The sequence below is a fragment of the Anas platyrhynchos genome, chromosome 1 (assembly GCF_047663525.1).
Source record: "Anas platyrhynchos isolate ZD024472 breed Pekin duck chromosome 1, IASCAAS_PekinDuck_T2T, whole genome shotgun sequence".
Classification (NCBI taxonomy): domain Eukaryota; kingdom Metazoa; phylum Chordata; class Aves; order Anseriformes; family Anatidae; genus Anas; species Anas platyrhynchos.
Window position 1 is genome coordinate 92197925 of NC_092587.1, and position 16342 is coordinate 92214266.

The window sequence follows — 16342 nt, forward strand, 5'->3', positions numbered from 1 at the left end:
ATTGGTGCATGACTTTTGACATCGAAGCGATGAGCGTTGTTGTTGGAAAGGGTCACAGGAGCAAGGGACAGGTAGAAGCACGTGAACTGGTGTGCAGGTTGCACCGCTGGTCTTCACTGTTGGGGTGAAGGAGACCTGTGTAGCACCAGGCTGAGGAGCACTCTGCAGCCTGTGTCGAGTAGAAACCCGAGGGAGGTGTAACAGGGAATGCCTTACAGTTTGGATGCCATCTTTTGGAACAGGATATTAAATTGAAGCAGTTTCACTTTCTGCTGCCTTTTTAGCTACTGTACAAATACTGGAGCAGGCTGAAGGCTACGGTTGTAGACATGGGACAGCAAGGAGGGGGTACAAGGAAAGCTGGCCTTTGTTCTCAGTAGGGTGAAGTTGTGGCAACAAAGGGGAGTTAGGAAAAGATATATATGGTGTGTGTGCGTGCGTGTGTGTATGTTCTGCAACATAAAAAAAAAAAAAAAAAAAAAAAACAGTAGAAAAGACAGAAACATCACGGGTCTACAAGAGCCTATAATGTATGCTGTTTCTTTGAGTGCACTCCTGTTTTTGAATGCTGAGTGTAATATGGCTACCTCTCCTAAAAGACTACTTTCGCTAACTTCCACTTGCTTTCAGGCTTGATCATGTAATCTTTTCAGCCACTGATACCATTTGTATATCGCTGTATGCTTTACTTCCCCAAAGCAACGTCTATACAGAGCTGACAACGCAAGGCTGAATATACAGTGGTAGCCAAACTGTGTTGCTGGAGCACTTTTGTTTAACCTCTGCCATAGTCATATGGGTTGCAGGACACGGGCCCGCTAGTTGGCTCAGCGGGATGGGGCTTTGTAACAGCAGAAATGAAGTGCTGGTCGGGTGGTGAACTTCAGATATTCCCGGTGGTCACGCAGTAAGCCACATGCTGCTCTTGAAAATTATTCTGGAGTTTACGTTTGCAATCCTAATTCCACGAGGAAACATAACTGTGCAACTTTTGTGTTGTATACCGTACATCATCCCCTAGATGCTGTTTGTTTGCCGTGCTTGTTTACTAGATCGTAGAGTTCATAGGTCTGTTTGCCATGTTTTGTACTATTTGTGGCATTCTCCTTACCTTGTACATATTGTGGAGCTACCATCCAAGGCTGCCAGAACGCTGAGTCACTTTCAGGACACTGAGAACCGCGAATGAGTGCATTTAGGCTGTGAAAGAGTTTTTTGCCTCCTCCCCTGTATTTCCCAATTAAAAGGCGCAGTGAGGTTTATTCTCTCACCTAACTACTATTATAATCACTTATATACTCAGTATTTTCTACTGAATGGACAACTTTGAAGAAGCTTATCAAATGGATGTATATTTTATGTTCTCCCACTGATTCTTCTAAGACAGACACCTAGGAAGAGCTGACTTGAGATCTCCACTCAGCAACACACCTAAGCTTACGCTTAAAACCATCCTTACTTGAGGGGTAGCGTTGTTGTTTGCACTGTGGCAGTGCAGGAGCCCCGATTATGGACCACTGTGCTCTCAGAGTTGAGCTTGGGCTTGCGTGGTGTTTCTGGCTGAGGCGTGATATTTTGACCTAGGGTCTTCACTGGCACGGAGTTTTAAAGCACATGCAATAGCGGAACACTTGTTGAGTTCTTCCAAAGAATTATATTGTCATTTCTGGGTCCTGACTGTTACGGTATGCCAGCAGACCCACACTGTACTCTACTGGAAAAAATACATCTGCTGACACAATGTACAGGCTAACTAACTGGGCTTCTGAATGTAGTGGTCTAATCTGATCTTCTAACCCATACAACTGAAACTTTATTTTCTCCCATGCACTGCAACACTTTGATCCGTGGTTTGGAGGTGACAAAAGAGAGAGAGAGATGTGTGTCCGTGTATGTGTATGCACGTGCACACACACACACATTAGTGTGCAAGGACTTGCAAGACGTTACCTCTATAAATGCATTCCCACCTCAGTTCATAAAACAACACGAGGTTTCTCAGACAACAGTTTTCAAACTTTCTTGGTAGATTTCATTCTCTTCCTTTCACATTACGCCATAAGGTGTGATTTCAGAAATGTCTGAAGAAAGTTCAGACGCTGTGAAAACCTTCTTCCTCAGCAGTGCTTGCTTTCCATCACCAGTCTGTGTTCACAGCTCTAACACAACTGATTTGCTCTGATCTCTCTTCCTAGGGCCCAATCCTTCAACTTTTACTCTCATACATAATTCCACTAAATTTTGACCCAGTATTTGGCTTTATTCTTTCCAAAGCTTGGTGTAAACATGCCTTATAATAGTTTATCTCCATAAGTGGTATAACGGAGCTACTGCCTTCTTAGATGTGTGTAGTTAAAAGTCAATAAGCACATTTATAAAATGTCATGCTTTCTTCAAAACCTCTATCTAATTTGATATTTTTAAGTGCACATGTTAAGTCATGTGTATAACATGCTAAAATACATTAAACTGTGATCAAGAAACTGAATAAAATATTTAATAAAATATTTGAAATATTTGAAAAGGACCTTCAAATAGATCTCTTTATGTTCATTCTATTTTGGTTATCTAGTGTGTGCCTGTAAACAGTTTCCCACTTAAAACTAATGATTGCAAATAAATACTATTAAAACAGAGCTTCTTTGATACTTCACCTGCTTTACTATCAAGCGATTGTTTACTTTACCATATGGCTGAGTTAATAGTATTTGCAGAATTTGTTTTTAGCTAGAGTATGAATTTGTTGGGTTTTTGTTTTGTTTTGTTTTCTTTTCTTTTATACTTAAAAAGAAACAAGCTCATTTCCCACCTGGAAATGGAAGATGCCAAAAACCAGAGGAGAATCCTCAGAACTGTAAGCTGTAGTTTCCCGTCAGATCATCCATTCAAATCCACATGACAATAAAAACGCTGCGTATTTTACAAAGGACCTATGCCCCTTTATTCTTGCTTAAACATGGGAGCTTCCATTTTATTTGTTTTAAATTCTGAGCTTGGTTCAGCACTTTGTGACATTGTTGGAAAGATCCACAGACAAATAGTGCCACAGAATTCATTGGATTTATACTGGCATAAAGCTGGAGATTGTGGAATAGGGAGAGACAGGACTCAGTGTAGTTAGGCTGTGGGAAAAGCGTTTGCCTTTTCTTCTAAGCTTTCCAGGTTTCCACTTTGTGTTTCTGGATTTTTTCTTCACGCAATTGGAAAGCTCATTTATAGCCCACACAAGTATAAATGAAGTCATCTCACATAAAGAAGTCCTTGCTACATTTTCGGTCTTTGGACACGAAGAGAACTTCCTCAGAAATGTCTTCTGTTTTAGAAATAAGTAGTATACATCATCAGTATTTAAACTTAAAGGTCCCCACTGCTTTGGAAACTTGTTTAACTAGGCCTTTGTTCTACCCCTATGTTTTACCTTTCTTTGTTTAGGCTGGAAAATTAGACTGTGGGAGATCTTGTCTTTTCCTGTCCTTGGACACCTGAAGATTGCTTGATTGCAAGGATCACAAGAAGACCCAAGTACAGCCTGCACGAAACCAGTAGAAACCAGTTGTTCATCTGGGAGCAGAACTCGTCTCTGAGTCAAAAGTAGCAGAAGGGAAGCCTTTACCCTTTGGTTTGTTCGGTTTGCTTTTTTTTTTTTTTTTTTTTTCCTGCCAATTGTGTGCCATTTACTCAGGGAAGAAGAAATGTATGCAATCTTGCACTGCCTTTACTGGGTATGCATCAGTGGTCTGCAGAGAAATACCAGGAATGGAGGAGCTTCAGCATTAGCCATGCAGTGATCATACCTGGGGAAGGGAGAGAAGAGCTCTGATGCAGCAAGAAAAGAAAGCTGCAAGAAATCTCTCAAGTAAAGATACTCTCTCAGTATAGTATGCCCAGTCAGGGACATTGAAGTCACTTTTTTTTTTTTTAATTACCAAATTACCTTAAAAGTTAGTCATTTTCAATATTCAAACTCCCACCTTTTTTTAATCTGCTCTCATTTTGTTCTTCCAACAAAGCATCTGCATAATGCAGCTCACTCCCAGCACATCCAGATCTGGTTTGTTACCCAGCTCTCGTGTGGCTTCTTGCAGCTGCAAGGCATTGCACTGGCACTCTTTTACCTGTCAGGTGAGACCAGTTTCCACTTGGAGGCGCAGGGCAGAAAGATATCCTCCTCCTCCTAAGGCGGCGTGCTTCTGCCAGGCATTACAACATTCTCCATAGATTCTATTTGTTAGATTATTACCATTTTTCATCACATTTTTTTAACGTGCAGCTAATCCTGCTCTGAAGCAGACCTCTTTTTTTTTTTTTTAAGTGTGAAAATATTAAGTGAGGCACAAATTATACTTGAGCATAGCATAACCATTACATAGCGCGTGGAACTGCCGGTTCTTCAGGAGGACACTAGCACTTTGTAACAAAATACGAGATAACGTTTCTATATCTGCTGCAAAGTTATGTTTTGTTTTGTTTTCAAAAATAAAACCTGTAAGATATAACGCCTACCATCTATTCAGTGTGAACTTCTTTTTGTGGACTGTTCCTGGCACAGAAACAGTAAGAAACTGAGCTCTAATACAGTTGCACTTAAAATGTGCTCTAGATTTCAGCTGCCCTTCATTAGTTACTGCCTGGCAAGGGAAGGTGTGTTAGATCTTCAGCAGAAGTAAATTAGCACAGGATGTACCTGTCTGTACCCCAGCTGAAACTCTGGTTGAAAATCCAGCCTATATAAATCAATACCAAAAGTTTGTTCCATACAAATAAATAATTCAGCCTATTTGTTGACCTGTGAAACAAGAGGAACTAGTTGAAATAGGCCCCAAAATCAAACCACTTACATTGGCAAAAAATGTGTTTTGCTAAATGCAAACACCTGGTACTTTAATTCAGTCTGTCTGCATGGCTTACAGGAAGATGTCTTCCGGGTTTTCTCATTCCTTTCTGAGGCCGAGGCTGTCCCCACAGGAGTTTGTTAACATGCTATGGAGGCACTTGGTGGCTCTGCCCTCAGAGGTCCTGTGCAGCCATGGATAACCCTAAGCTCTCCCAGGCATATTCCCAGGAGATGTCCTGATCTAAAAGAAGCATTTGGAGCCTATCTTAATGTAAGATACTGCGTGTATGGCCCACCCAAGGCTTCCTGCTCACGGCAGGCCATCAGGCTCAGGTCAGGTCATTCTGAGACTCGGTTACCTTCCTGCCGAGCCCTGGAGGAGTTACCTAGTTAGTCTGTAGTTACCTAGTCAGCACCTGGAGGTATGACTGGTGTTTTCACCTCAGGCTTTCCAAGTACAAAGAACAGCGATTCCTTGATGTCTTCCTGACTGGACTCTTAAAACCATACTGCTGCTGGAGGTCTCGGCAGCGTGTTGCCAGAAGTTTCAAGGCCTAATATCTCAGATAGAAACGTCTGAAAGTTTCCTGTGAGGGTATTTCTGTTCCAGATGGGACCCTCCAAATACTGCTGTCGTATCACTGTGGTTTAATGAAAACATCTCACGGGAGTTAAATTGACAGTCAGATGCTCATAGTCTGTCAGTGGTGTAAGGCACTAACTTCTGGTGCCCAGTGATACTGCTCTTGGATGCCACCCGGGCTGCCTGCAGGGCTAGCTCTGAGCCATGCACGTTATGCTAAATCCAGGGCCTCGAGTTAATGTAATTTTCAGTCTTGCAAAGCTACTGACCTCGGTGGCAGCTTGGGATGAGTTACAGGGCCTCAGGGCCTACCCTGCCTTGAGTCATCAGGCTTGCAGCAGGCCATCGCCTGGGTAAGGCTGATACCATCTGAAGGAACCTTCTGCCTGGTTAGGCTCTCGCCAGCTCGCTCTCAGCACCCTTTCTTCCCCTCGGGCAGGCCCTACAGGGGCTCTGAATTGCAGAGTCTGTCTCGAAGCAGGGCTCTGGCAGTGGGAGGCTCTTGCCTTGAGAGGCTGCCCCAACAGCTCAGCCCTGCAAACCTCGCAGCCCTCTCAGGACAGCTGAGCGTTTCAGTGCCACCACAGCTTCGTGCCAGCAGCTGGGATGCCTTCTTGCCTGCAGCTGCTCTGACAGATACATTTTTCTGTCAAAACCAAATGAAACAAACCTAGCCGGGAACCAGATGGAAACATCAGCCCTTCGTGAGCAGCCAGGTGTCAGCAGGCAGTAGTTGGAGAGCCACCGGCGCAACGCGTACTCAGTCAGAGCAGCGATGTGAACTGTCTGCGGAGACTGACAGGGTACTGCAACAAGGCGAGCCTCTGTTTTGGCTTGGAGAGCAGTGTTTTCTGTAGGAAGTAAGGAGTCAGGCAAATCACCATCGCAGCAGATGGGTTACTGTCTTCAAGAAGTTCACTTTTCAAGAGTGAGATTTGCCAGAAATTGAAACTCTAGCCCGTGGCTTAGAACGGATGCCATGTTTTGCTTCGGTGACTGTAGTGATGATTTTTTGGTCAGAAGGAATGCGTGAGCTACTTGGGAGGTGATGCAGTTTCAAAGCATCCTGGTAGCTGCTAGATGACAGATGCATTTGGCACATGGCACAAGTGTTGATAACAAACGTTTCTCTGTATGCACTTCATAATAATGCCAAGTGTTTGCCATTATTTTAATCAGTACTTAAGCATATTCTTCCTGCTGTGTTTCAAGAAAATATATTGCAATTGGCTGTCATGAGGCATAGTTTTACTCTGGAAAGGAATGTGTGGAAGCTTTCGGTGTGTGACTGTTTCATCTTGGTACATTATTTTTTCCAAAGCATCTTTACTAGTAACTCTCTGTAGTGTGCCATATTTAGGATATAGTTAATTCAGCTCTGGAATCAAGCCTTTTAAACGGAAGATATGCTTAATTTTCATGCAGAAATCCACACTGGCAATGATCTCAGACAATGTATGGCATACAAGAAGTACGACTGCAGATCGCTGGGCCAGGCTGTCTGTTGGCAGGTATCAGCACAGGTTCACAGCCTAATTGTGCTAACTTCCATGAGGGGAAAACAAAAGAGCCTATGGTTTACACATAAGGACAGCTGTATTTAAAACCACTTTGATTCACTGAGTCCAACACGTTGTCACTGGCACCGTGTGCTCTGGCCAGAGGAAGTTTGAGGGTTGCAGTGGCGGGAGGCTCTGTTGCTGTGCTTCCTGTCTCTAGCACGCACTTCTTGTTGGTTTTCCGCAGCTGAGGACTTTTAACTTATTACTGGACCTAGGGATGGTCACAGGCTCCTAGGCTGGTCCCAGTTTGGGTACAGTGATGTGTGGTCTGCTAGGATCACACCATGACACGCGCAGCAGCCCGACGGTAGATGTGAGGCAGGACGGTGACAGCCAGCAGTGCCACAGCACCCCAAGACTGCCACATTGGTGTGTCCAGTGTAGATACCACCTGCTTCAGAGGACACAATGTGTTTTTTATCACAGCAGCACTGGTAAGCCTGAGCGCAGCACTTGGACAGACCTTGTCCTGCTCAGCACTGAGGAGCACACCTGAAGAGGACGGTCTGTCCTCAGGGCACTACGGCTTCCCTGGGTCCAGGCTGTGTGAGCAGCAGAAACACAGGGCGCTCATTAGAAGTCCTGATAAAAGTGAAGCAGAATTTTGCTCAGGCACAGCCCTAGAAGCATAACGATGCGATCCATCCAGTCTTTTATGGCACTTCCATAAAAATTGCATGGAACGCCTCTTGTTTACTGGCAGGAGTTCTGACAGCTGCACGGCGCGCTCAGTGTGTGCTGTGCACTTGGTTATTCATAAAGGAGCGAGCAGAAGGAATATTTATTTTTTATAGATCTCTCAATCTAGCTGATGGCAAAATGTACCTGGCTTACCTTGGTCATCAGGTGCCCAGAAGAACAAAAACCTCCAGGTTATCTGTAGGGCTGTGTCCTTATTTTGGCATTTTGGAGCAGTATATATGCAGATGCATTTTTAAAATAACAAATTTGTGTGTTGTATGCATGGTACATGTTTCATGTACAAGAATCATGAAAACACCATAATGTAATACAGTAAATGGAAAAGCAGCAGATACATATTCACAGACTCTGTTAATATGCAGCTAGTTTTAAAAAAAACACTAGGCAAAAAATAAGCATGTGCTGTTCCACCTCAGCAAAGCAATTCTGTAATTGACACTTAAGGGTGGCCATCAGGGATTTAAAAGCATCTTTAATAATAAGACAAAACTATATTCTTAAATAAAAATTCTGAGAATTCAGAAAGTACCTCCAAATGCTTTGCAGGAACAGTAATTTTTTTTACTATTTTTGACTTTAAAAACAAAACCGCAGAAATGCAGTTAGAATAACAATCCTCAAGCCAATACAGAATGGCAGAAAATCTCTTAGAAGATGGGGTTCTATTTATCTTACTGGAAGTTGGGCATGTCAAGCTTCACTTTAGGAATTTCTCACCTTCCCTTTCAGTCATCTTGCCTTTCCCCTCTTTTTTTTTTTTTTTTTCACTCGTGTGGCTTAAAACTTGATTGACATGAATTTCAAACCTCCCACTTATTTTTGGTAGGATGGGAGCTGTCTCAGACCTTCCTGAGCTGTTTCACAGCTCTGAAAAATCTGCAAAGAGCATTCTTTGATTCGTAGCATTTTTAACAACAACTTTCTCTGGCCATGGCTGAACATCAGCTGCAGCTTCTACAAAGAGAGAGGCAAAATGAGGTGAGATCCTGCAGCGACATGGGTAAAGCAGCAAAGCTCAGCTCCCCGTGCCCTTCCTCCCCCTTGGCTTTCTGTAGAAAAGCCAGAGCAGCACCAGTGCCAGGAACCCAGCAGTTGTTTGAAATACGGTCAATAATTTCCTTCTCCTAACAGTTTGTTACTGAGAACGGCTTCAATGTTTATGAGGATTTGGCCGGATTTATTTTGTAGCCTGGCTCGTTACAGCAACTAATGTACTTTGAAATTGTGTGCTGACTTTTTTTTAAAAAAAACAAGCAGAACTTCAGCACTGCCTGACAGACCTACACTGTTGGTGTTAACCTGTACTAAGCCTTAACTTGCCTTAACTTAAAAGGCTCTTGCCACATTTTTGAATTTCTTTCTTAGAGGGAAAAAAATGAAAAGTTACCAAATATTTACATTTTCTTTTTCCATAATTACTGAAGAAATCTTCAGCTCCAACGAACACGGCACTGGCTTGTGCAGTTACCTTGCCCGTATCGTCTCACCTAGGTCAGCAGTGTGATGGGGAAGGCTGCAGGATCAGGACCACATTTAAACAAAGCATCATTGCTCTCACTCCAGAGGCCAGAGCATTCTGAGCCACTTCCTTGGTCACCCATGGAGCTGGGTTCATTTACGCTGGTTTGACAGGACACCAGCTGAGTGCTGAGCTCTGGATCCAGGAGTCTTCTCCCCCTGCTTGCTGTGCACAGGTTTAAAGCACTGTAAAAGGTCTAAATGGTGGGAAATGAGGTGTCAGGAGACTGAGGCCACCATGGCAATTATACTGACAAACTCCATCTGAACATATTGGGTTGGGCTTCCAGATAAGGAATGTGAACAGACCCCATCAACACCCGTTGCAGTAAAAGTCACACCAAAAATTCATATCTCGAGTAACAGCTAAGCCTTTTCTTACAAGCCAGATCTCTTATTCTGCAATTGTTGTCAGGTGGTAAAATGCTTCTTTTAATTTCTGTGTCTTTCATCTACTTCTGTGTGAAATCTAACCCGGTGACTTTGTGTGAAAGAGCTGTAGCTTTGCTTGTGTCAGATGAGCAGATTCTCTGTGGTTTTGAGTGGTTAAGGTCTATGGAGGAAAACATTTTAAACTGCAGCTGCGAGCATAGAAATGATGCGGCTGAACAACAGCAGCCTGAATGTGAATACCAAATGCCAGTGAATGCAAAAGTGATCCTCCTTCAGGCACGGACTGGCTGTAGCAGTGCCAGACACTTGCAGGTGTAAGACTCCAGGTCCATCCATGAAGTACTGCTGGTATTGTTATGGTCTTGAGGCCTTGGGCATGTGGAGTTACTGCTGATGCAAAGACATTTTTATTCTCGTATTATTGTTACTGTCATTGATTTAACCAAGAAACGTTAGATCAGGAAGGATGTCACAGACTTTCTTAGTTAAATGTGTCACTAGATGATTTTTTTCACCAATGAGAAATTTATAAATAAAAAAATAAATAAAAATAAAAAGAAATTAGCATGCAGACAAGCCTATAGGAAAGGCCAGCATTTCAATAAATCAGATTCTGTGTATGCCACTAGCGTTTCTATGGTGAAGGCAGGTTAGCAAGCTGTTAAAATAGCTGTTCACTTCAGAAGTGGTAAACAGATGGATTCCCACGGCCAGTCGTAGGTGAGCAGCAGCCTGGTGCCACTGCTGTTGCCGTTTCTTTGTTTTCTTTCACTCTTTGGCAGTTGATTGCTGTTGGTGTCATTGTATTAATTCCTCTCCATCACCATCAGAGAGGAACTTGTTTATGTGAGGTCAGCTCTGGGGAACTGTATTATGTAAAATGAAATTTCACAAATTGTCTTCACAGTAATGCTGATATTTCCTAATAGTGTCTCACCTTGATGTTTCTGAGTGCCTGTTTACAATATCCCAGGGTCCTAGTTTTACTCCTCTCCTCTCCTCTCCTCTCCTCTCCTCTCCTCTCCTCTCCTCTCCTCTCCTCTCCTCTCCTCTCCTCTCCTCTCCTCTCCTCTCCTCTCCTCTCCTCTCCTCTCCTCTCCTCTCCTCTCCTCTCCTCTCCTCTCCTCTCCTCTCCTCTCCTCTCCTCTCTTCTCCTCTTCTTTTTTTTTGGTATCAGTCTTGTCTTCTGTAGATCAGGTAACTCTTAGGGCTGCTTCTAGCAGATGTTTAAAATTTTGGAATGCCAAACCCTCCCAAGCAAGAACCAGCTGAAACTATTTTAAGGATTCAGTGATTCTTGTCAGTGTTGGGGTTTCTTATTATTATTATCAACTTGCCTGCAGTTTGGTGAACATTTTTCAAGACCACAAAACGTTGAATGAAAGCTCTTTATGGCAGCTTTTGGAATTGCATAGTGGTCATTTCCCTGCCCTCTTCTTGGTGTGCTCCCCAAGGGGATTTTTGGGCCTATGAAAGAAGAGAGTTTTGTGATGGTTTGTGAGGAAGACAAGCTGACTCTAAGTAAGATGTGCAAAGAACTTGTGTGCATTACTGGATGAACAGCAAGCCAAGGCAGAAAACCAAGCAGACAGGCAAGATGTTTAACACATCCCAGGTTGGAGCAGGATAAGATTTTGGCAGTATTTACGTGGCATGGAGTCATAGGGTTGAAAGGACTTGGAGGCATCAGCTGGAGCGCTTCTCTGCCCCAGGGTGGAGTAAGCTGTGCTAACCACATACCTGACAGATGGCTGGTGAACCTCTCCTTATTCCCCCAGTGTCCAAGTACTCAATTTTAGCATATAGGGAAAAAAGACCTTATCCTCAAAAGATGTTAGACAAGTATGATGGTTTTGTAAACACAACTTTAAAAATACTGATTAGGTAAAATCTGAGGTGAGATTTTTCACAGAGTACCAGCCCAACCATACCTCTAGCCACGGGACACCCCCATGCCTTCAAAACTCTCTTCCTCTGAATGTTTTGTCAGGTTGACGGTCAATAGCCATACCAGAGAGGTTCAAAGCAACCTCTTTCCTAGCGCTGTGTTTTCTATCTAGCAGTTGCCTTCAATATTTTTTTTTTTACAGAAGTCTGATAGTAAAAAAACAACAAAAACCCTGCCAGCTTTTTCCTCAGTACCCTTCTGCAGACACTACAACTCAATCATTAAAGCCATATTACGAACCCAAATGAGGAAAGCATCCATCTCGCAAGGCAGTGCTTGCAGCCAGTCCTGCCAAGACGCTGCCTGTGCCTTCCTGCTGTCCTCTCGGCCACTGCCAGGCTGGGCAATGGGCGCTTTGCTGGCTGTGCCCCAAAAGCTGCAGCATGACCTGGGCCACTGCAGGGACAGCCAGCAAGGCCCTGGCCGGGTGTCCGACCTGGCCTCTCCCTGGGACACGTGGAAAATCCACCACAGTGGTGTCTGTGGATCTCTACAACAGCTGCTTTTCACTGTGGCCCAGGGACCTGGGGTGGTGCCAGCCATGTTCACCCCTGTCCCAGAGCCAGGGCCGGTGAAATGGCGCTGAAATGCTGAGGGGATGACGGGGCAAGCCCGGCCTGGTCACAAGAGCCACGCGCTTGCCTGGCGGTCAGAGCTGTGAACTGACCATGAGTTGCTGTGGTGTGCTGAGGAGTCACGGGGGGACAGGGCCGGCTTTTCGCCGCTGTCAGCAGAAGTTGTAGGCTTAAGGGAAATGGGTCAGCAAAGCCTCTTCAGGGCCCCATGTGCCATCCATCGCTGTCCTTGGCACGGCCACCCCCATAAACGGCAGCGACGGGCAGATCCTGCTGGAGGCATGAAGTGCCATCGGGTGCAGCCCCAGCACAGACCCAGGCACTGACATCCAGGGAGAAGGAAGGGAGAAAACCAGGGACTGGAGGCTGCCTCGAAGGGCTAAGTTAAGCGAAGCCGTGGGCAGGACACAGGCCCCAGGAACAGCGGGCTCCTTGCTCACTTGCTCCAGTCGCTCTCTGGCCCCGCTACAGGCATGGGTGTTGCAAGGAGAGCAGGGGGGTGAGGGACCCAAGGCTGGTCAGCTCCAGGAAGAGCCTTTTAGAAAAAAGTGAGACTGCCCAGCGGCCGAGGGCTGACATTGGAAGGGCAGTGCTTCCTCAGACACCCCTCCGCAGCAGCTGACAGCATCAGGGTGTTAAGTGGGACAGAATTTACCAGGTAAAAGGAAAGCAGGTGCACCGGAGCCCTTCATAAAATGTGATTTCCTCAACATCCTTGTGAGCCAGAGGAATAGCATTATAAAGGGGGAATCGAGGTGTGTGGAAGGAATTAGCTGATTTTCTCAGCCCCGGCAGGGATGGCAGTATGCTGGGAATCTTTGGCTCCCAATTTTGCATACAACCTATTAAGTAGAGTGTGTGTCTATCAAGCTTTGTTTTAGTTGCAGATTAAGCACCCTGTTCAGCATTGTCTGGCTCTCACCATCAATACAATCCTTCGTGATGCCTGGAGAAGGAAAAATGTTTTCCTCCCAGTTTCACCCCAACAGCCTCCTAATCCCTCATCCTCCCACTGGTTTCCTCACCCTGCCTTGCAACCCCACCAGGGTAAACGAAAACGGGGTGCAGCAGAGCCAGAAGTGACAGACGAAGCTGCAGATTGCTGCGGATCAACTTGGGCACAGCTCTTGGGAACACCCGTCTCCCCATGGTCAAAAAGCAACAGCAGCAGCTAGTGAAGGTGAAGCTTCAGGTGATTTTACATCCAGTGTAAGAGCTTCTCTCTCAAAATCTGCCTATTTTTCCCTTTCCAGCACAGTGGGGTGCATCTCACATTTTCCCTGCTGCTGCCTATCAGTCCCATAGAGCTGAATAGGAGTTACAGCACCCACAGCCAGCACCAGTCCTGCAGCCGCTGTGGGCACAGATCCTTTCTGAGGTACCAAATGCAGGTCATCTCCCTTCCCTTGTGCTGGCACGTCTATCTGCCTTACACCAAGCGTAGAGGAAGGTCCGGAGGTGTGAATAAGAAGCAGCGATGCTCTGTGGTGATGCAGGAGCTGGGGTAACTGAGTTTCCAGCAGGGTCCCCTCACAGTGGCTTTGCCTGCATAGACAGAAGAATTTAAATCATGCATTGTACAGGTCGGCACCTCACTTTTATTGTGCACCTCTTTCCTCATGGCACGTAGCTAGCTCTGTGTTCAGCATGGGTACATGGGGGCTGGGGCGGGCAGGGGAGGACGCCTGCCACTGCTTTCACAGGCAAGGTTGCTTCTGAAGGCACGAGGAAATGGCAGTCAGGGATTTTCTAGCTCTGCTGTTTTGTAAGCTGATGCCAAGGCTAATGCTGAGTTCAGCAAGGACATTGCTGCTTGGCACAATGCTAATTTTAATGAAAGGTATGTTTTTAAATACAGTCCATCCTTCGTTTTGTAATACCACAAATATGTCCTGTTCCATCCGGACATCCTTCTTTAAAAACAGGCATGGTGAAGCTCCCCTATCCAGATGCCAGGCTTACTGTGGGAAACAGTTTACCTATTGCCACACTTTTATTGACATCCTTTGTGCAAGGCCAGCTCCTCACCACCAGAGCGGTGTGTGAGGCAGGGCAACTGCATAACTGGCTGCTACCCCTGATTTGGGGAGAGGCCTCTATAATCACTTAGGGCAAGGAGTGTGTCGAGTGAGTGGCATACGTCCCTGCCTTTGGGTGTGGACCCCAGCACCTGAAAGGTGAGCAGAGCCAGGTGGCACGAGCGGTGCCTTTGGCCTTGCTGGGCCCTAACGGTGCTGCTGCCCACCTAATGTCAGGAGCTGTAACAGCCCAGCCGAAGGCACGGCCCAAAACATGCTGAAAGCATCTCCCCAAAGAGAAGGCAGGCTGTAATTATTCAGAGCCCCGTATTGTTAGCAGCCCTCAGAGCAATGGCTGTGGCAGAGGGAAGGGTTGTGCCCTACAACAAAACAGGGTGGGTGCTGCGAGGTCTGTGTGGGTGAGGCATTGCATCTTCTTCAGGTGGATGGATGGATGGATGTGGCCCTTTTGGTGCAGTTTGAGGAATGGGGGTGGGGGGGTGGCAGGGGAAGCACTTTCTATGAAAAATGTTCTTTTAGGTTAAACAACAAAACTGCATGTGCATACAGACTAGGTCTTCATAATGCAGTCCGGCTTTGACAGCGCGTTGCAGCATTACTGCTATTTATAATCGACGACTACTAACACTATAATCAAGCAAACTTAGTGGTAGCAATTACAGCAGCATAAATAGCAATCCAGACGACTAAAGGCATTGCCGTCAGTGTGGATGGCAACTACAGCATTAGAAGAAAATTTCAAGGGAAGATACCAGAAGCCGATATGCGAGCTTGGGTCTGCTAGTCTTTTATATACCATTTTTAATATACTTCCTGAAATGAAGCTTCAGAAAGGTACACTGCCTCTTTAAAAATTAGTCTAGGAACTACAGGTAGTTCACGTTATTTTTAAAATAATAAATCTCTATATATATCTATATTAAAATATATATGTATACATAAGTTGGCTAGCCTACCTTATGGAAAGGCTGCCGCTGAACTAAGTCTGAGCTAATATTGTATTACCATGGTCTTCTGTTTTGTAGATAGCCCTTCCTTCCTAGATGAGGTTCTGTTCTCGCTCCACAGAAGGTGCCTGTGTATATAACTCCTTTGTATTGCTTTCTGCAGAGTCCCTTATATATTTCTTACTACTAATGCTGTGTAGAAAATGAAATCCAGAGATTTTACTACTGATAATTAACCATATAATGGCCATTAGCAAAATAAAGATTTAGTTGTTTGGGAAACAGATTATTTATATTGTGTATGGTTTATTGCCTGATAACTTGTTTGGTGACTGGATATTCTTTCCCTCCTCCTGGTCCTTTTCTGCTTTTTCCAGCTATGGTGTTTACTCCTCACTTTGATTATCTAGCAGGCAATAAAGTATATTGTATGTTTTGAAGCCAAGTGGTGTGCTTCTTGATTATCCCTGAGGGGAATCAATGTCAGCAGAGGGCCTGAAGGTGGAGCTGGGGCCGCCCCATGCAGAGCCGAGCTCTCCGCCACTGCCGCCCCCCTGACAGGAGTTTTGGGGCAAGATGGGGCCTAGGAAGGACACGGGCCACAAGCCGAGCACTTCCTGCTGAACAAGGAAGGGAGGAGCACTATGAGGGGATGGCTGTGGCCTCCAGCAGCCCCCTAGCCTTGCTTCCTAACCATCTCTAAGGGCATGGGGAGACCACATAGGCCTAATTTCATGCAGCAGCCCTTTTCACTCCTTTGGGGTGGGCAGTGGTGGCAATACTGGTGCTGCTGGTGGCAGCTGCAGGCTCCTCAAAGCCCCGTGCTGGCAGTGGTGGGTGTTTGACCCCAAGGCACAGAGATCTGCACACAAACCAGCCTCACGGCCTTGACCTGGCTGGGCCGGATGGGGTGGGAGCCCTGGCTGGGCACTGCCTGGTTCCTGCACACGGTTCTGCAACGCCTCTCCCCCCTGCCACCTGCGGCATTACTGCTGCATGTCGGGAATTTCATTCCCCAAACCAGCCAGTCCTTTTTCAGGACCCAGGGCATGGCTGTGGTGACTGAGGTTGCTCAGAGAAGGGGTGTCAGAGGGCAGAGCTGCTCCCTACCAAATCTCATAATAGAAAAATGTCTTTGGAGTCTGGGGAGATTAAGCTGCCAAAAAAAAAAAAAAAAAAAGTGTTTATTTTTTTCCCCATTCTGCCACAAAGCAGAAGTTGAAATGGCGGCACTGAATTGG

General features: G+C 45.6%; 1 protein-coding gene and 1 long non-coding RNA gene across 3 annotated transcripts in view; one reads left to right on the forward strand and one right to left on the reverse strand.

Annotated features, from left to right (window-relative positions):
* The window catches only part of BBX (BBX high mobility group box domain containing), a 148024-nt gene extending 132483 nt beyond the window's left edge, over positions 1–15541 (forward strand). For both annotated transcript variants that reach the window (XM_027449482.3, XM_027449484.3), the window contains one exon: positions 3433–15541. Coding sequence is in view for 1 of the 2 variants with exons in the window: in XM_027449484.3 (XP_027305285.1) it covers positions 3433–3445 (13 nt within the window). In the remaining variant the exon portion in view is untranslated. The remainder of the gene's footprint in view (positions 1–3432) is intronic.
* Positions 457–4479, reverse strand: LOC139998791 (uncharacterized). Its single transcript, XR_011803720.1, has 2 exons — positions 3972–4479; positions 457–3794 (listed from the first exon to the last, which is right to left on the reverse strand). It is a non-coding gene; the product is annotated as an uncharacterized lncRNA (long non-coding RNA).
* Positions 15542–16342: the final 801 nt, after the last annotated feature.